The 21,420-nt window shown below is 43.5% G+C and overlaps 1 protein-coding gene across 1 annotated transcript in view; it reads left to right on the forward strand.

Moving 5' to 3' along the window:
• Window positions 1–21,420, forward strand: part of MAN2C1 (mannosidase alpha class 2C member 1) — a 362,406-nt gene that overhangs the window by 142,482 nt on the left and 198,504 nt on the right. The window contains exons 5-6 of the mRNA XM_086959311.1: window positions 13,666–13,843; window positions 15,032–15,221. Coding sequence (XP_086815437.1) covers window positions 13,666–13,843; window positions 15,032–15,221 — 368 coding nt within the window. The remainder of the gene's footprint in view (window positions 1–13,665; window positions 13,844–15,031; window positions 15,222–21,420) is intronic.

Genomic DNA, 21,420 nt, shown 5'->3' on the forward strand with positions numbered 1-21,420 from the left:
GTCGCGTGATGCCGAACCTCCCCGGTGGCAAAAAGTTTTCCGGGTCCAGTCTCACGCCTGGGGATAATTCTACATGAAGGAATCTGCGGCTAGAATCGTCTCTACCAGATACTTCGTTACCGAAGGTAAGTAACTCGTACTTTACAAACATTCACAAAGGGAAAGGGGTCCCTTGGGGAACCCTTACCTATTTGCGAATGGGTAACCACCTACTTGAAGTAGGTGGTAAAATGAAAATGTTTTGCAACCACATTCACGGTCACAAAACATACATGCATGCCATTAGGATTCATTATTTGAAGGGGACGCCCTAAACATGCCTCTTCCAAATAACGAATCACAAACCCATTTTACGATTCGATAATAGAATCACAAAATTGTGTTTGTGTTTGCTGCATCGCAAAAATGAATTTTTTGCTATTGCAAACCGGCCGAATCTGTTATTCGGGCCGTTTGCGAGGAGAAGAATGCTTGATGCATCTGGCCCAAAGCCCCCTAACACTCTGGGACATCTTTAGGGGGAGGTGGGGGAGGTGCGGGGGGGAGCAGGAGAACAACACTAAACTCTTAGGTTAAGGTAAAGAAAAACTGCTATGCAATCCTTGTGGAAGAATCAACCTTTGGTGTTGCACCTATTATTGGCAATTGCATCCGGGTCTTCCTGGCCCATAGATAATGACTCCGAAGAAAAGTGGATGGATGCTGCGCGGTATATGTTTTTATTTCTCTGTGGTAATGCCTACTGAGTCGAATTGATGGTTTTATGCACTCCTTTTGATCCCCTTGGGTGGCTGTATTATCTATTTGTGGATTCCTTCTTCCTTCCTATAGTGGATGCAGTCTCCCTCTCCACTCCCCACCCGCCCACTCTGCTCTTTTTTCCCTCTTTCGCATCATTTATTTCAACATTTGTATTTTTTACATTTCTCTTAGGTTTATATCATCGCATTGTTTAGTGTTTCCTTATTCTTCCTTTGATTTCAAGTCTGCTTTATGATCTGAGATGATAGTATGAGTTAGAAAGAAAGGTTCACTGAGTTGAGATTATTTCCAAGATAAACTGACAATGAGATGGTATTTCAGTGTATTTCTTTTTCCCAGCGAGAGATTACCACAATATGGTAACTATCTATACTTAGCCTGTAGATCCCCTGAACAAAGTATAAACCAAGGTTTTGAAGCAAGGTGTCTTTGGTCCTGCGCCCACATGCCGTAAACTTGTTAAATGTTCATTGTTCACCCATGCTACCTGCTCTTCCGCAAGGTGTTCTAAATGCATCTCCTCCATGTCCGCGTCTGAGCTTCCCACTCTCCTTTTAACACATTCTAGTACAACTCGCTGAAAGCTTTGTTCCTAGTGTTGTTGCTGTTTCATTGCAACAACCCATGCCAGTAAGGTATAAAGTACCAATGCAAACAAGCATTGGCAAACCGAATATGTCTCTATTGCATAGTGAATCCTGGCTAAAAGATTAAAGAGACTACAGATGCAGTGAAAAAATAAAAGAAACAACATATATTTTAGGTATGCAATACATCTGCATGATAACAAAGTTGGCCTAGGTTTACAAAGCCAAGAAATAGTGATTCCTAAAAAGCACATTTTTATAAATTGCTATTTGGAAATCACTATTTCAGTTGCACCGGAAAGGCCTGTGACGCCACTGGTAACTCCTTGGCTATGCCCAATACTTTCAAGAAGGCATAGAGCATCTTTTAGGGCAAGAGCCACACGAGAACTGGCGGTTCATGAGGCAGTACCATCAGCCGAAGGTTTTAGATCTAAAACTACTCAAGATTTGGCTCTTCCCCACATAAGCACCCTACGGAAACAGAAATTTACAGCATATCCCTATGTATATAAGCGTTTGTTTTCACTATAGATATGTACCTATCTTTGTGTATTACTTTATAAAACATGTAAAATAATTATGTTGTTAAGAGAAAAGAAAAAATAATAATAATAATAATATTCATCTATAAATAAAAATCCTCTTTGGGTTTCGACGCCTAGTCAGGGGTAGGAAGCGCTATATAAATGCAATTACAATACAATACAATACAATGCTAGGAAGAGAAGCTGCTGGGCTAGAGCAAACAATCAAGGAGGGATTCCAGTGTATTTTTGAGGAGAAACCCCGAATGGCAGCACATATGGGAACTGTGGCAGAGGCATTTACAGGACTATGTTCATCTCTCCAGGAAGAAAATCAAACACACATATGCCAACACATAGGTGGCTCTGTGATCTTTTGCAAGGATACAGCAGACATGCAGACAGACTAGCCTCTGCTACAGGTGAATTATCCCGGAGAACCCTCAACCTACTGGTCGAAATGGGTCGCGTCAGCGGAGTCGCGTCAAAAACACTAGTACAAGTTATATCCGCATTAGAAGAGCTAATATATCTGGAAGAGAACCCTTAACGCCTTCTGAAAGTAAGGATGTCTCTACCTAACACAGTGTTACTGGGCGGGAAGTTAGCTTGGAATTCTGTTGTGTGTGTGGAATATCTATGTGATAATGTATTCTGGATAACAGTGCATCAAGGAAATGTTTAAACACACTGGAAAACGTATTTTGTGGTATCCCACCAACTTCTGCAACTATGTCTTGGTGGCTTCCTGAGACCAGTAGATGTAATGAACACTTGACCTGCACATGGGCGGGCTAAGACTTACTACACAGAGGTTTTATACACAAAGTACACTAGATTCCATGTTTGCTAAAATGAGGAAGCTTTGTAAGACATTGATGCAAGAAGCCTAAAACTTGTGAAGAATGAGAAACAAAGTGATGTTTGCATTCTTCTGACAAATGGAGAAATCTGGAAATGATCCTTGAATACTAACTAGAGGCCTTTTGGTGCGAACATTTAAAGGTAATTAATTCAAAGAGATGAAGACTCCTAGAGCATCACAGAGAGAAGAAATAGACTGCCAACTAGAGAGAACAGCTGGCCGTGAACACGACATCTGTCTCTCTCTCTTTTCCTACTCCTAGCCTCTTTCTCCTTGGGTACCAATTCATAGCAGGAGATTTTACCTCTGCCGGACTAGGTGCACAGTGGTAGAAATGGGCACTGATTGCCTTAGGTCGACAGTCCAGATACAGGTTAGTGGATAAAAGTTAAAGTATATGTAAGAATGTTCCCGAGTTTTGACGGGCACTCTAGATGCCAGACACAAGTCCCTCATCCCCACGTAGACTGATACTGCGCAATGGGCTAGGTTTATAGGGAAGTCGGTCGTGGAGGCCTCGGTTATACCTCAGGCAATGGCCAGTAGCAGGAGCCATGGAGGTCGAATTGTGAGCATAGGTCGTGGAAATGCTCGAGTGCTGTCTTTAAAGAAGTGATCCAAGTGAGTGTACTCTTTGTCCACCGCCAGGGACTTCCCACCCGCTTGTATACCCTCATTGTGCCAGGTAGGTTTCAATTTACGGACCAGTGAATATATCCTCAGGCACAGGCACCTGCATGCCAGTTTCCAAGCAGTCAACAAGGATTGGAGTACTGAGCTATATATGTTTGTGACAGCGAGTTTTGTGTGCAGACCAGGAGGGCAACTTTCAGGCACTTCCGAGGGCCTGTTCTATGGCCACCCATTGTGGTGGTTCCTGCGAAGGAAGCACTCTAGCTGCGACAAGAAATGTGTTAAATGATATGTCGATATGTGAGGTAAGCAGCGCCCTCAAGGTGAGGTGTGCTTTTTAGATTTTGAGTCTTCAACCAGTGTTTCTTCCCGCCCAAAAATGTAAGATTTGATGTCTGACTCGATCTGGCTAACTGTAGTTTTTGTACCAGGCGTGAGGGCATCCATAAAACACAATTATGCGTTTGTGAGAATATCATCTTGATCATCTAAACTCAGCCCCACTTGAACACTTTCATATGCTTCCAGTATGCAAAATAATTAAATATTTATTTTGTCTTAATCACATGTGGCATTATATTGTCTTCTACCATCCATTCAAGGACTCTTTTGTCTGGGCACCCATTGAATTAGGTGATCATCTTGCAAGTCCTGGTGGTAGTGCGTGACATGGGCACATTTCCCTTAACCGCATCCGTGCGGCGTGAATTCCCCGCCCATGCTGACTCCGCCTTGCGCGGGCGGAGTCATGACGGAACGGTTCCGTCATCAGCACAGCTCAACCGATGCTGATGACGGAACCGTTCTGTCATTAGCATCGAAGGGGTTAACTGGTTCTGTATCCAAGAAGGAGCGGATTAGGGACATCAAAGCAGGTAGGGATGATTTTGTCCTGGACAAGGGTTGCAGGATGTTATCTGTGCAAAGATAGACTTTGAGATACTCAACACAGCCATCCATTGAGTGAAGCATTTAGGTGTATTAAGGGTCACCTTAACAGTCCAGCAAAAGAATTCTGTCGCAATCAATAGTCACTGAAGGGCCATTCTATATTTAGTGATGTTAGATAGGATGTCAACCCCATGGTCCGCTCTTTTGATAGTCCTAAAGAGGTATCCCCACTCTGCCAGATCAAATGCTTTCTCAGCATTGAGTCCAGGAGCTAGGGATTCTGTAGAGATGAGCTTAGCCTGCTACAGGAGACATGGCAGGGTTTTAAGATGATGACTGAATGAACAGCCTTATACAAAGCCTACCTGCGAAGAGTGTATCCAGGATGGTATAAACGTACAGTAGCTGCTTGCAAGAAGGTTCGCTGAAATTTTCATGCCTCAATAATCCGGAATACAGGGTGTTAAGTGACACAGTTGTGGTGATTCATGCCTTCGGGGTAAAACCAAAGGGAATATGGATGGAGTGTTGAACATTGCAAGCACTCACCCCCAGTCAACTGATCTGGGTTTAATCCATCATCATTCTTTAGCTCACTCCGCCACCTTAGTTCAGACATGGCTATATGCAAATCAGTCTGACCCTGTGCCTCATGGGAATAGTCCATCCCGAATTGCCAAGCCATGTCTTCCCTTGAGGGGAAACAAGTATCCTGGGACCGGTTTCTGGCTAATCAGCCATCATCTGCCAGGCTAGCTTGAATCCAGTGGCAAAGTGAGCAAAGGACCCACGTGTGGGCATACCCTGCCTACTTAGGGCGAACAAAGCAAAACCAAAGGGGATGATGGACGGAGTGCTGAACATTGCAAGCACTCAACCCCAGTCAACTGATCTGGGTTTAATCCATCATAATGCTTTAGCTCACTCCGCCACCCCAGTTCAGACATGGCTATATGCAAATCAGTCTGACCCTGTGCCTCATGGGAGCAGTCCAGCCCGAATTGCCAAGCCATGTCTTCCCTTGAGGGGAAACAAGTATCCTGGGACCGGTTTCTGGCTAATCAGCCATCATCTGCCAGGCTAGCTTGAATCCAGTGGCAAAGTGAGCAAAGGACCCACGTCTGGGCATACCCTGCCTACTTAGGGCGAACAAAGCAAAACCATTCATGCCTTCTCCCTAAATAAAGGATATAGCGCGCTATTAAAAATGCAGGACAAGGCACACTCCTTTACTTCTTTCAGTGCTTTATATAACAAGGGCATGAGACTTTTCTGTCTTGTAACAAAACGAAAACTTGTGGAGTCCTCTTCCCCTTGTGATTCACAAGTTAGGAGGGCAGAAAGAGCTTATGCGATTTCTTGCTGGGTGGTTTTGCATTAACCAGGGCTCTGCGTTCTGTAGACAAGACAGGAAGAGGCTGACTATGGAAAAGACTTCCGAGGCCATTTTTGAGACGTATAGGTTCTTATAGTAAGGCAAAGTTCTCAGCAGTGTCTATGGAATGTGCTTGCAAGCACTCCTCAATGAATTGAATGACCAGAACACATGTCTGGGATTCTTTTTGGTGCAGTTGTGCCATTAGTACCCTGCCAGTGTTCTTTCCATGTTCATAATGCCAGTAACATAGCTTCACTAATGCTTCTTCTGCCTTATCCAAGGAGATGTTTAGAGCAAACCGGGCTGATTCTGCTCACCGCTTCACGTAAGGGATTTGGATCAGCATTATAGTGCAATGTCACGTCTCTGATCTGTGTCTCCATCTTCATGTGTTCAGCCTTGAATTTTCATTTGGCAAATGCAGAGTCCCACCATGAGCCTTCTCCTTATGGCTTTGACCACTTCCCATGCCATTTGTGCATATGTATGTTTTTGAGATTGTAGTAACATCTTCTCCTTTGGGCCCCTGAAAGCAGTTGCACTCATCTACCACTGGGAGGATGGTGGAGAAATATGACCTAATTCCAGTGCAGATTGTACTATTACATGATCTGTAATCCTACGGTCTAGGATGTTGTCGTTTGAGACGTCACACAAAAGTGGACCATGCATCAAAAAGTAGCCTATGCTTGAGGTGGTCCCATGAGGGCAGAAAACATAGGTGTGTTCCATGTTAGTATAGTGGAGTAGTCAACATATGTCTATTAGGTTCTGGTTGGTCAGTAGATCGTATATCATGTATAATTTCCATTACAAATATCTGGGTGCCCTGAATTCGCTAAGAAAGCTTCTAGCACCATACTCCAGTCATCTTCTGTCACTGTTGGTGTGTGTCCTGTTTAGATTTTAAGTTTTTGCAAAAGCATACCTGCCCACAGGGTCAATCTGAATCTTGACTATTCTTTTGGGTAGTATGGGTACACCACCCTTTTCTGTGCACTTATTGCAGACAAAAGGGATACCATGCAGAAATGTGCTATGGCAAATTGGAAAGAAGGGGACCCCTAGATATTATAAATATACTTGCTATACATAGGGAAAATAAACTAATTTGAAAACGGCCTATAGCCAAGTAAAGAAGCAAAATCAAGCTGACTGATCTATGTGACAACCACAGTTGTGATATTATAGTAATAACAACCAACAGTATGTAGACTCATCACCAAAAGATATGTATGCGTATTTAAATTTATTATTTTTAGAAAATTGATATAGATAAATTATCTTTTTATGATTCTTTTTTTCTTCTAATTTTTCATTATGCATGTTTCATATGGATCATTTACAATTCATTAACATTTAAATATAAAGTTAAAAAATACAAAAATGGACAGACAGTGAGCATTAGACAAGACAAATGATTGAGGCAATGCGGGAGGGTAGTTCACAACGTGCGTTTCAGCCAATAAGCCTTCCTCAGGTGACCGTCTTTTGCAAGTGAACACAATATCGACCCAACAAACAGGAAAGGGAACCTGATGAACTAGAGAATGTCACCTCGTTTGTTTGACGCAGATGAGGCTAATTTAAGCCAGACATGATGATCAGAGCCGTAATGAAAATTGGTACTAGTGATAATTTCGTGAATATAAAAGATGTGGGGCTGTAACGGAAGTGCAGCCACAAACGTTGATATCCGCACTACAGATGAAAATTTCTGATACCTGAACGCAACATCATAAAAACGGGCTCTCGACGCATCCCGAGTTGATTAACCCACAATCAGATAGTGAAGGTGGTTTCCATGGGCGATTAGAACATTTAGTAATATACAAGTAGTTCAAAGGGTCGTGTTGCCTAAATGGTGCGACTGTATTGAATGCCGAGAGTTAGATGTGCGGGTAGGTGTTGCATATATATTTCGTAAATGAAGAAAGGAGTTGATGGATATAACTCTCGGTGTGTGTAAGCGAGCACGCGAACGAAACAGCGTGAAGGCGATGGCTGGATGCTCACTACTGTGAACACCTTCTCACGTTTTAGTTTCCCAAACACGTCTGTTGATAAATGAGTTTTCTGCAGAACCGTTCTATATGTATGTTTACTGTTCAGGTAGTACGATATCTTTTACATTTGGCATCACAGGATAAGCCATTAACTGTTGGGGAGTGGATGAGTAGTTTTTTCCAGGGGCTATAGGAGCGTGGCACAGAAGGCAGGCCGTTGCTTACAGTGTAATATGGTCTTTGCGGAATCGTCTACAGGGACTGAGAGAGAGAACTAGAAGGAATGGCCGTGGGGATTACAGTGAAGTTTCTAGTCCGTCTCATTACCATATAAATACAATCAGTGGGTCTGCTGTTAGTCATTCAGTTGTACTGCAATCTGAGAAATAAAACCATGCTAAGATAACTTAGTAGGATGGACTGCCAAGAATGCTCATAATCAGGGTTACTATGAGCAAGAAAACGAGGAATAGTTGGTCGAGTAAAAACCCAACAGCAAGACTACTTTTGACTCTGAGCTTTCTCCAAGTAGGTCCTGGCCACCAGAAAAGGTGAGGTATCCATCAGGGGTAGATCAAGGCAACACTCCTCTTAGGTGCATTTGGCGCAAGACAGAGGAAAAGTGGGCTGAGGAGAGTGGGGTTAGATGTTGGAAAGTGCTACAGACAGTGTATCCCTCATAGGGAACCGGAGCAAAGTGAACTATAGGTCATAAACTGGTAGTCATCATTTTGTACATGGCAACAAGAATCAGCACAGGGATAAGTACAAGTCACTAATAGATCACCGGGTAAAGCAGCCATGTCCTTTTGCCGAGGTTGGGGGCATTTTGCCTAGGGCTGTAATAGGTTAATAGATTTGAGGGAGAGATGACTACCATTGCTGAGTAAGTGTCCACTAGTTTCCACATGAGACTGTTAGTATGGCAGGGCTCGAGGTGGTAGTGCAGTGAAACAGCGTAGTGCTTTACTGTGACTGATGAGAAAGAGTAAACTCAGAGTAGCTAAGGAGCCTGTATTAACATACAAGGGAAGGTTCAAGGGCCCAGTTTCAAAGATGACCTGGACTTACCCTTACATTTCGCAAGTGATTCAATTATCTGGCTCAATTCTGCCCTGTCCGTCATTCTGATGGTATTGATAGAAGCGTGACTATGTCAGTGATGCAGGTTGGAGTCTATTGGCTCTTCCATTGCTGGTTGATCAGGTAAGATGGTTGTCTCCATTGACTCAAGTCCAGGCCAGTCAGAAAATGATCAAATCCATTAGGTTCCAAGTACTCAGGGGTCATTTAATCTGTGTTGACTATTCGGGTCGCAGGTCTAGGAGGCCATATTTATTGTCTCATTGTCGCAGTTTGGGGCGCAGTGCTGGTTTTGTGTGTGGAGAGGGTCATCTCCCAGCATCGATGGTCCATTCTTCTTCCATACTGCTTGAAAAATATGAGGCATGTGCTAGTGCGTAGGAGGCTGACGATGATGGAGCAAGAGCAATTTCTCATTCACAGATACCTCATCTTATGCCCTGTGTGGAACTCAGTTGGCTTCAGAAAGGAGATGCAGTTTCAGGATTACGTGTGCAAGGTCTTCCATAATATCGTCACCTTCAGCTTTTTCGGGGACTCCGTAAAGACAGATGCTAACTTGTTTGTCCAAGTCTTTCAGTTCCCAAATGTAATGTCTCTTCTCATTGGTGTGTCAAATCTGCTGTCAGGTATGATTTGCTTGTGAAAGTGTGCCAGATCAGTATGTATTAACTTCACTTCAGATGAAATATCTGGGACTGTCGTATCCAGTCGAGACCGCCGTGCAGCGTGAATACCCCGCGGAGTGACTGAGCGACCCGTGGCATACTTTGGTGCAGTTTTTGAACCTGGGATATTTGTTACCCTGACCAAGCGACGTGTGAGAGTGTTCCACACAGGCGTATTTCACCACTTAGAAGAATTTCTCCATCTTGTGAGATCTCACAAAGGGTTCTGCCTGATTGGATCTACATTAGTTCTTTCATCACCCTGTCCTGAGGAGGCCAGAGTTATTGGAATGCCGAAACGCGACTGCGTCGACACTTTCCATAAAGAGGAGTCTGATTTAACCTTGAAATCAAAGTGGAACTATACCTTTTGACAAATTCTTTTTATTTAGGTTCTATATTTTCCTTTTTGAACCAATTGTGTCTGACTACATCGGAGAGTACTTTCTAGAATTAATAAGAGGACACTTAGCTTTTGCTTTAATAATTTTTTCTGGGTAAAGAAGGAATTGTTTGCGATTACGTACTTCTTGTTCAAATTTATTTATTTGAAGGTTTTATATAGCGCAAACAAGACGCTTGCGGGTATCTGTGCGCTTTACATGTCATATATGTTGGAAATAAGAATAGAAAAATAAGCATAGAAAAATACAACTGTAGGTGATTCAGATATAAGGTGCTCAATAATACAAAACTAGCAATTAAAATACGGTGCTCAGTAATACAGACTAGTAATTAACATATAGTAAAAAGTAAGTAATTCACGTGAATTTAGCCATGGGAATCGCTTTCACTTCTCTTTTGAAGGCAGCAGTGGATGGTTTCTTTCTTGTTTCTGTGGGCAAAGCATTCCAGATCCTGGGAGTCATTCCAGAGGAGGACCGGTTGTAAGTTTTGTTTTGTAGGCAAAACGTTGTGGTTTCAGTAGAAGATTCTTGGAGCTTCTGGAGGCTCTATTACCAGCAGAGAGTACCAGTTTCTGAGCTAGATAGCTTGGGGAATTGTGGTGTAAGGACTTGTGCATCATACATGCGATTTCGGGTGAATTCTAGCTTCAAATGGTAGCCAGTTGAGGGCTCTACGGTCTGGAGATATGTGAGAGGTTCTCTTTGAACCTGCGATGAATCTTGCAGCTGAATTGATAGCGACTCTAAGCGGGGCTGTCAGCGACCTGGGGAGGCCGCAGAGCATTACCACCCCATATTCCACTCTTGGGATTACTTGGGCTTGAACTGCTTGATTGAAGTCGTTTGCTGGCAGGAAGGGTTTCAGTATTCACAGTTTGCTCAAGTGGAAATGTCCTTCTTTTGTGGAGGCGCTAATATGCTTCTGCATCTTTAGGTGTCTGTCCAGTGTCACACCTAGCAGTTTCGCTTATATATATATATATATATAGATAGATAGATAGATAGATAGATAGATAGATAGATAGATAGATAGATACATACACACACATACATACAGGGCTTCTGCAAAGGACAGTCCCACGAAACCTTGATCAAAACAGTGTTCTTGAAGACATTTGTGGCTGTGGAGTCCTCAAAACCTCAGGACAGTTGCAGTTCATAAAGAGAAGCCTATTCAAACATCTGATAAAAATCTAAATAAGCAGAATGATAAAAATCTAAATCAGCAGAAACTTGGAAAGGGGGAAAGTACAGATTGTACACCATGGAAAGTGAGACTTGGGCAAGAAGGATCTTCTGAGTTTTGAGAGTATTTCATGAGATCTCAAAATGCGAGTGTAGGTCGGCCACTCTTCACCCACAGGTGACCGGAGGGTGCAGGTAGATGTCAGATAGCAAGTAGGGATAAGTGAGACTCTGCGATGAAGAGATGCATAGATATTACAAAGTGAAGGGAAATGTTAAATACTGTCCACAATCAAGAGTAAAAAGAATCTGGTGGGAGGTAGATTAAAACACCAAATAGAATGGGAAACTGTGGAAGGAAGCCATTCCAGATAGCACAAGGAGTCCAAAAGAGCTAATTAGATTACACAGACAAGTGGAATAAAAAGGGGAAAGCATGAAGGAACAAAGAAGACTACCCCTTCCTTTACATGACAGCAATCCAAAAGGTACAAGAATGAATTTTAAAAAGGCATAGAGTTTAAAGCAGTGCTTGGCAAAATTCTGGTATTAAATCCAACGGTATTAAAAGAGGGACACGTTTTATTTGTTTTATATGCTTTTTCCCCATTCTTTTTTCAATAATCTTTAGTTTAACTGCTTGTGCATGTTTACGGTACAATAAATACAATAAAGTTCAAATAGTGTATTTTGTTGTTGTATATATCTGTGTACATATGTATGTATATTTGTGCATAATGTAAATTTGAAATCTACAGAAATTACTGGATAATAATTCAGTATGATTACGATAAATAAAATATTTAATCACGTCTTCAAATAGTTGTGATGGTTTCTTTATCTATAAAATAGCGGGTTAGTGGACAAGTGTCACTAGTATAGGAGACTTAACAGTCCCCTATTATTTAATTATTTAGATATCTATTCCTCCTTTTCCATTTTTCCAGTTTGCTTGCACCAGTCGAGACGTTGCAGCACTGGTGCCTGATAATTCCATCAGTATCGATTCCACTGTGGTGTTGGTCATTTTTTTACAAGTTTGCTTCAGATTCCTACAACAGGAGCCAGTGAGAGCCTCTGAGAATGAGTGTGTGTACTGGGAGGCCTTAAGAAATGTGATCCAACTGGGTGATTTGAGGGTCACACTCTGCCACAGTCGTCCTTCGCGCTATTGTGCAGTTGTACCGGGCTTCCGCTTTGTTTTCAGTCTCTGGGCACTCTGAAGGGCACCCATCATGTGAAGGGCAGACTGCTCTCAGTGGATGGCAGTTGTCAAGAGGACGGCAGGCTTCAGAGCTCCTTTAGTCGCCACTACAGCGGGCACTGGTCATCAAGCTGCTGGTATGCGGGTGGTCGTGTGTTCCTGCCCCCACTCACCATAAGTCATTGTAAGTCCTGGTGGGTTTTGAGCTGAGGGGTATTGGGCACATTGGCTGCATCTGTGGTTGATCAGTCAGTGGAGCTCAACCATGGGGGACTGCCACGGCAGGTGGCGGTCAAGTTCATGGCACACCTGTGACTTCTGCTTCATCTGGCCCTCAGTGGTGGGTATGAGTTTGTATTACCAGGAATGAGGTCACTCATCTCCCAACTGTAGCAAAGAGCCTCCCTCCTCTGCTGTCTTTATAGGGGACTAAGCACAGAGGTGAGTGTCATGATCTTTCGATGTGTCCTCACCCACTGTGGGAGCTTGCCTTAAATCGTTTTGTCCTTCGAGTGGCCTGAATGCTTTAACTGTATTCCTGCAGCCAGAGATGATGCACTGAGGCCTGGGTCTGCTGTTGCATATGTACAGTTTTGCAGGCCTAGAATTTTAATGTTAGGGCAGGGTGGTGGAGATACAGGCACGCATCTATTAATATTGCCAGCAACAGTAGGTCATGCTCACTCCCTGTTACAGTATTCGGTGCTTGTGGAGTTTCAACATGATCCTCCCACCTCTGAGCATTGCTCGGCCCTACACGAGGGTGATCTGAGATGGTATCTGCTGACAGAACTCAGCTAGGAGGCAGCCATACTGGCCAGGCTTAGCCTATAAGTTCAGTTGAAATATGAAATAGCATACATTCTAGAGCACCTGCCACTCATCCCTTTTTGAGAAGAGCAGGCCTAGCTTTGTTACCCAAAAATTTACGTTATTTGTGTTTCTGAGATTTGTTTCTATTCAAAATCTATTCGGATTAGTGCATTTCGATAAAAACATGCCTGTTTCCGAGCCAAAAATGTGCCTCATTTCAGTGTTTCATAGGTAGAAGTGAGCTACACTCCTCAGACACCCTCTATGAAAGTTGTGTTTCAGGTAAGACGAGCACTGGCATCTTTCATGCTTTCTAATAATGGGTGGTACATACTACAAACCTAGTTAGTGAAGGAAGGACTGCTGGTAGGCACAGCAGCTTTGCACATATTTAAGATGAGAGGCAAACAAATTGCTCATAGCATTGAGAGTCCGAGTTAACTGTTGTTTCTTAACATGTTTAGTACGTAGTCTACATCGACTTAAGCATGGAAGCTCATACATTCTATATGTTTAGCAATTACTGATACTCGAGGCCCTCTTAAAATGTGACCGGTCCTACAAATCCTGGTAAAACGACTGAAGCTACTTGGTTGCTTGCAAACACATGAGCTTGTATTAATGCTGATTTTTCTACATTCTGTTCCTTTTTGCAGCATTACACTGTATGTAGAAATGGCCTGCAATGGGCTCTTCGGTGCAGGGAAGGGCAGCATGATCGCACCTCCTGATCCCAGCAAGAAATTCACCCTGCATAAGGCGGAACTGGTGGTCTTTAACCGTGACGTGCACGAGTTGCTGGTTGATTTTGAGATTCTGCTGGACATGGCCAAGGTACAAATAGTTCTCCTCCCATGTGTCCTGTGTCCACCATCTCACGTCCCTCTTGGAGGCTGCTTTATTAACTCCTTTGTGTTTCTGCAGTGGGCCTAATTACAAGATACCTGTTGAAAAGCTCTGTAACACTGACCCTTATTTACAGGTATCAGAGGGGCAGGGCGGACAGAGCCAGGGTGATTACAAGGGGAAATGACAATCCTGGGTCTGGTCGCACAAGCAATTCCTCCTTTCTTCCTGGAGTTTCCTCCGTAGACTTGATCTGATATCGACTTCTACAAATATCCTTTCTTTCTTTGCTCCAGCCTATTCTTTTATTTAGCAGTGTTAGTTGTTGATTTATCCATTCCCTGACTCTCCTTGTTTAGACTTCTCTCTTTGTTTTTCTGTGAATCTCATCATCCACTTCATGGACTATCCTTGAACACACAAATCTGTGATAAGGAAGAATCTTAAATTGGTGTTTGTGTGGGGTGAAGTTGCGCTTCCCCACCCTTAGTTCTCCTTTGAAGTCTGCTGTAGGTGACCGTTCTGCACCGCAGCTCAGTGTGTTTTGTTTCCTTTTTTGCTTTCAGCAGGTTGGAAGCGCTGTTGGGCATCCTACATTCTTCTTTGATTATTGTTCTGAGAAGTATCTAGGGTCTTGTATAAACCACCAGTGGCGGCTCCTCCTCTAAGACGCAGACCCTACGGCTTACTGAGCAGTTCAAAATCGAAAACTAAAATGATAATTACGCAACATTGTTATCATTTTATTTTGCCGTACTGGCTCAGTTGGTTGGGGGTGGGGATGAGCTGTTCATTGCTGGGAGTTAGTTGTAGGCCTTTTCTAAGTGCGCATGACCCTTTGGCCAGTCGTCTTGGGCCAGCCAAATAGTCATGCGTACGATGCATTTTCTCAATAAGGCTGTATTGTTGATCCACGTCTTTCAGACCAATCACAACGCTGCTGTCAGGCAGCTTTGTGATTGGTTTGGGGATTCTGGGAGGCTGGGTGCTTCCTGTCGCTGTAGAAGAGAAGAGAAGAGGATGGAGGAGAGGCAGCGATTGGCTCCCCTCATGTAAGTGCATTTGTCCCTTTTCTCTCCCCTACCCACCCCCTGTCCCACCACCCCCATTTGGTAGCAACCGCTACTGTAAGCCACTCAACTTAGTTGGGAATAACCCTTCTCTTTCTCTCCACAGTTGCTTGGTGAGGAGAATCAGCGCAGCTTCCAAGCTCTCTATACATCCAATCAGATGGTGAACCTCTGTAACCACTCGGATCCCTCCACATATGCGGCTGCCCACAAGCTGGCTTCTGACTTCTTCAGCCAAAAGAATGGAGACAGTCAGCACGTCATTCATGCCATGGGGCACTGCCACATCGATACGGGTAAGGGATAGAAAATTAATAGGATGAAGACTGTCCGTATTTTCGGTAAATTGCTAGAAGATATGGGTGTGACTGCTTGTCCTAATCTGCTATTAGATCTGAAAACTCACCAAGCATGATTTAACAACTAGCTTTTATTCCTTTCAGTGCAATGCACTTTCTGTATTCTTATATTTGTTGCTGTTTGAAGGCTTGGCTTTGTATAAAAACACCCAAAAATTCCTTCAAAATCAAATGGCTTTTCTAATTTCCTAATTGTGGGAATTACATTTCATTTTGAAACAGTTGATCTCCCCGCCCCATGTGCATGATCTCAGAGCTTATTCATTACTTAAACAAGAACAAAACAGGAGTAGATCGAATTTTCAATCTTGTTTTTAAAATAAATAGGCACTTTGAAATATTGTTTGGCTGAGGGAAACACCCTGGCCTTGCTCTAGCCCAAAAAAAGAAAAAATAAGGCCAGAAAGGTGTAGAGCATTGCTGGAATGGAAAAGTCCTCTGCATGGTAATGGATGTGCACTCCTGTTCTGTACTGTATTGGCGTCTGAATCCCTAATGCTGATTTTTATTGTAATAGGCAAACACGGATCATGCATGTGCACCATGACATAGGCCTGTCTCAAGAATTGTGGTCTTATTGTGGTCTTATTAGACCTGGAGGGGTGCCCAAATAACTATCCTCAAAGTGGTGGAAGGCTACTGCCTTCACCAGGAGTTAAGTTGCAGGAGCGCGGTGGTGGCAACTTACCGTGTAGTGATCAATAGCAACAAACGGGTCCTTTTTAACCTGTGTCACTGGAGTGTAACCTACAGACCGTGCATTGTGTGCAGGAAAAGTGCATGTGCTGGGTGTATGTGTACTTGTGAGTGGTGCAATAAATTAAGAGTGCAGTGCGTGCAGGATAAATGCCTATGCTGTCTGCTGGTGTACCTGTGAGTTGAACAATACATGAAGGATGCAGTGTGTGTATGATAAATGCAAGTGTTGGGTGTATGTGTGTCTATGAGTTTACAGTACATACAGGATACAGTGATGGGCATTGTGCGCATGTTGAATGCAAGTGCTGGATGTATGTACGCCTCTGAAAGGTGCAGTACATGGAGGCTAGAATGTATGCTGTATACATGCACTGGGTGTATATGTGCCTGGTACAATCATGGAAGGCACTGGGTTCTATTTTGGGAGACCCAGGCATGCATGGTGAAACATGGAGTGGGGGTAGAGAGACCAGATAGGTTTCTGGATTGCTGCTTTTCTTTAGCTGGGTGGGGCACACACTGGAGGGAGAGAGAGAGAGAGGGGATGACCAGGCCTACCATATACAGTTCAAATGGTGCTCTTTGATTCAGTGAGAGGGCTCGAGGAAGGGGCCTGGGCACATCTGTGGGGCTGATAACAGGATCATAAAGAGTGGGGCTCCATGCCCTGGGCTAATATTTTGATGAACAAGCTCGAACGAGTGAATGCCCCATACTGCATCCTCCTCTGTTACTTTTATGTCAAGGGTGGTATTAAAATTCCCTGCAATGATCAAGTTGGTGCCAGATCTGAAGTTGTCCAAGTATGGTTCAAAGAAATGGATAGCCTCTGAGGCTCTACCCCCTTTGAACCTCCAGCAAAGATGTTAAAGAGCAACACACTGATACCTCGCCCCTGTTTACTTCAATACCTTGTAGAAAAGGGTGCTCGAGTACCAGAGGATAGATTTTACGATTTAAAGATTACATCAACCAAAGTCAAATGCCTCCCATACACCTTCCAAGCTTACCAGGTTTGGCAGGAGTATGGTAGGATAAGCCAGGGTTCTTGGATCATGCATATGTTGTAGTGATCAATAAATCACACCTAGGAGTTAGCGACAACTTGCTTTTAGGCCAGCCATATTCCAAAGAACTACTGTAGTAGTTACGGGCAACTGAGTATTTGGAATTGTAACCTGTTCATTACTGATAGTTTCCAAGTCAACTATTTGCTGCCAATAGACAGGGGTTGTCACTGTGAGGTAGCCAACATGGACGGGGTAGCCGGGATTAAATAAGACCTATCATGCAAGGCAAGGCTGACAACATTGGTAGGGAATCTCCTACTGGTAGAAGAAGCACTGTCTGCAGCTGAACATTCACCTTTGGGGCTGGAGAGTTGATCTGGGCCAAACCTTTGTAGTGGGGAATGAGGGAACCACAATTGTTGGTTGAGCCCTGTAAATGCCACTCTGCCTGGCACATCAGAAGCAGCAAGTGAAACTGGAAGACTATAAGGTGGATTAACAGAGTACCATCTCCTCATGAACATATTGGATCCCAGCTTCTCTTGTCAATAAATGTCCTCCAGCCCCACTAGAACCTTGAACCTATTCCTGAATGTATGTGATCTGAAGCCTGTGGTAGGCCAAAGGGTTGGGAGGTGCCTGTAGAAATAACCCAGCAGAATGGCAGTAACATGCCCAGAGCAATCTGGACCCTGATTAACTAATCAGAGTATTTCCCCAGCAATCAAGGGTCTTCGAAAGTTAATGATAACACACTTCCCCTGAGATTTTCTTGGGAGTGGCCCTATTTCCCCCACGCTTCCGGCAAAGATCATTTTCGTATGCAGATTGTACCCAATCCCCACATTCCTATTTAGCTAGAGGATGACTTACCTATTTTATTCAATGGTGATTGTTGAACTTCTAGTAGATACATTTGAACATTGGCTAAGACCACCATATAAAGGGTTAAAGCTGGTGCTAAGACTTTTACCAAGAGCGATACACCATTATCAAAAGCCTCCAGCCTCGAAGGGGGTGAACTAGCCTTCTTTGTCTTCCCAGAATTGTGGCGGCCATTACTGATGCAAGCAACCGGTGGACCAGGAAGTGAACAGGACACTTGCCAGTATTTCCCCCTGTCATGTGCAGCATTCTGGCTAGGACTAGTGGGGACGTCTAATAAACTGGCCTTAGAATCGGATTGGCACCTGTGCTATTCCCCGTCTTCAAAATATCACTAGGGCAAGACTCGCCACCCTTACCAGTCCTTCCCATTGCATTCTCAATGACAGATAAATGGTCATACAAGGGGCGCAGTTTGCTTTTGAGTAGCTCACTCAATTGGTAACTAATAGAATCCCAAATGGAACCATCAAGTGTTAAAGGGGGTAGAAGCGCAAACTGGGAACTAACACTATTGTGAGATGGGTTAATGCTGTCCAGTCTCGCCCTGGTCTTAGCCACCCCATTCCTGCGTTTAGCGTCAGGACCGGAGTCAAGAGCAGAAGTATCCAAAACAACCCTAGAATTTGGCTTAGATTCCCCAGACCTACGGTTCATGGCAGCTACTTCCGTATTACCCACAATAGCATGGAATCTGGGAGGTTAAAAAATTGAAACATTTCCAGAATTAACACAGTAGGGTGGGGCGACAATATGGATCTGCGGAAATGAGGAGGGGATACTAATGACCGCTGTGGAGCACCTTCGTCCATTGTGCTAGATAGTCTTCTCTTGGCCAGAGGGATTTCTTTAGCAATGACTTCAACTGCATCTACCAGAAAGTTATCAATAGTGGGGCAAGTGTGGGATCCAGATGCTGCAGGAGTTGCTTTACGCTTGCCCATCGCCCAATAGCAAAAGAGTAAATGCCCTCCTAGAAGACAACCGTTATAGAGATAGCACACAGTACATTTATGAAGACACAATCATTTAGGTGCGAAAGGCCAGGTTAAGCCAGCAGAAGACAAAAGGGGGGTAGCCCAGTCCAGTCTCCTGGCGATGACGCGCCAGGTGGCGCTCCTTAAGAGTGGCGCTTGAAGGGGGCAGGGCCACACAATGCCCTATAAGCGCCTACTGCAATCTCGTTGTGCAGGACCTCATCAAGACAGGCACAGGTGTTCATGGCCTCTAACGGACCTCACCACCCTAGGGGACTCAAACTCTCACTCACAACGTGCCAGGAGGGTCTTCTGCAGAGTAGTGTTTGAAGGGGTCAGCGCCACATGAAGCACTATAAGCGCAATCCCGCCGCTGTTTGAGATTTTTCAATGTCTTGCTGAGAGATAAGGACCATACTGAGTCTAAACCCTCAATTTGTTTTATGCCCTTCCCAAAGCCAATGTGTTTTTATATTTTCCTTATGTGTAGGAGTAGAAAGTTCTTAAATGAACGTCCTTCCAGTCATTATTTGTTTAAGTGTGTTACTTTAATTTTTGTGTAGGTCTGGGAGCAGAAGTAGTGCTGAGTTGGTTAGGGTGGAACACTTCTTTGGCACGCTCTGTATGTAATGCGCAGAGCCTTAAAAGTGATTCTACATGAAACAGGAGCTAGTGAAGCATCAGCTGAAGTAACCTGATCCCATAGTGTTAGATGCAGAAGAGGTCTGGCTGCTGAATTTTGTATCCATTGTAATTTGTTTAGAAGGTATTTTGTACCTTCTGGGTAAAGACAGTTAACATAGTGTTGGCCTGATCTCTGTGGGAAATCCTTGGAAGAGAAAAATCAATTTTAAGGTTATGAGCATATTCATAGGCAATTTCTCAGCAGTTTTTGTTTGTGGTTCCAAAGTTAGATCTGCGTCGAAGCACATTCCCAAGCTCTTTACTCTCTGTACTCTCTGTTGGGGGCATGGGAATGCATGTACTCCTTCTGTGTTCCAGACGGGGCATACAGGGCAGAAGACCAATTTCCACATCTGAAAATTAATTTTTTTCAACATTTGTTTGAGGTGGTTAGTGGTTCTTTAGTTTTTGACAGTGAGTGAACCTTGAAGTTTTTGCAAGCATTAAGGGTGTGGATGTTATTGAGGATTTGAAAATTAAAGAAAATGTATGTATATTTAAAGAGTAAAGCTTAAAGATGATATGTACATATCTGTGTTATGAAAATTAGTAAAATGTAAAGGTTATATAGCAGATGGCAAAGGACTTTAGATGTGAAAAAATGTACGGGGAGCCAAGCGGTGCGAAGACTAGTAGCTCTATTCCGAGCTCCCAAATCTGCCTTTCACTGCAGAGACCGTGTCTAGGGTTCAGTGTACCGCAGTGCAATGCATGCTGCAGGAGTGACCAGTTGTGTGAAGGCGATGATCATGAGGATCAGGGGAGACCCCTCTTGAGCGGACTTGAAGCAAAACATTGGGCACAGTATAAAGGAAACCTCTGAAGCTCAGGCATGACTGGTGGGAGGGATTTGCTTAGGCTTGCTGTTGCCAGACCCTCCACGCCATAACTCTATTGCGCTTTAGTCTGAAATGAAGATGCTGAGCCAGGAAACAAAGAGAATATATTTTAATTTTAACTTTTTTACAGGCCCATTAGCCTCTGAGCCCAGGTAGCAACAATCACTACCATGACTTACTATGAGCTTTCTACTGTCTAAGTTCCACATCCTGAATCACCTCTAACTTTCCCCCAACCCTTCACATTCACTGTCAACAACAAGGAATAAGCAAAATTATATAAGGAAAAGAAAGAAAAAGTCAATTAAAACTGAAGTTTAATCAACATGGGGAAATAACGAAACCTGTTACTTCGACAAGTAGATAGATAACCTGGTTTTCCAACAGACTTTTTCACTTGCCCTCCTTGATTGAATCTTAGCAGGTTGGATTGTTCCATGATGCACACATGTTGTCCCTTGCCACATTCCCTAGCATCCTTCACACCAAGAGCCTTGCACACTCTCATACACTGTGGCACCACTGACTTTTTTTGCCACCACACTCACACCTTGACCTCTACCACCCACGCTCGCTTTGAAACCTTTCTTTGCACTTTGCGCATCCAACCATCACATTTAACTCACCAAAATTTCCAACCTTAACGTCAACAGCCTTTCTGATAACTCTGTATTTATGCAGCATACATTTCCTAACATCAAATATACACTCCAAATCTACCTTTTCTCTTTCCATCCATTGTTTATGGAGCCAACTTAATGCCACCCTTTCTCTCAGCAACACCAAAGTACAAACTCCCATACTTGATTGTGGTGTTGCCCACACTACTCACAACCACCATATTAATCATAGCCAGCTGAAAATACTCTTTAATCCTCGATTGAAATATTCAACAAAACTGTTGCATTGGTGATTATAAATCAAAGTTTTGACGTGTCTTAAAATCCATTTGATTCAAATACTCTATCTCTTATTTATGAGTTGAGGGTCCATGGTCTATCAGACTAAATCATTCTCTGCTAAAACCATCATTTAGAATATG

Source organism: Lissotriton vulgaris, chromosome 2_2 (assembly GCF_964263255.1).
Source record: "Lissotriton vulgaris chromosome 2_2, aLisVul1.2, whole genome shotgun sequence".
NCBI classification, from domain to species: Eukaryota; Metazoa; Chordata; class Amphibia; order Caudata; family Salamandridae; genus Lissotriton; species Lissotriton vulgaris.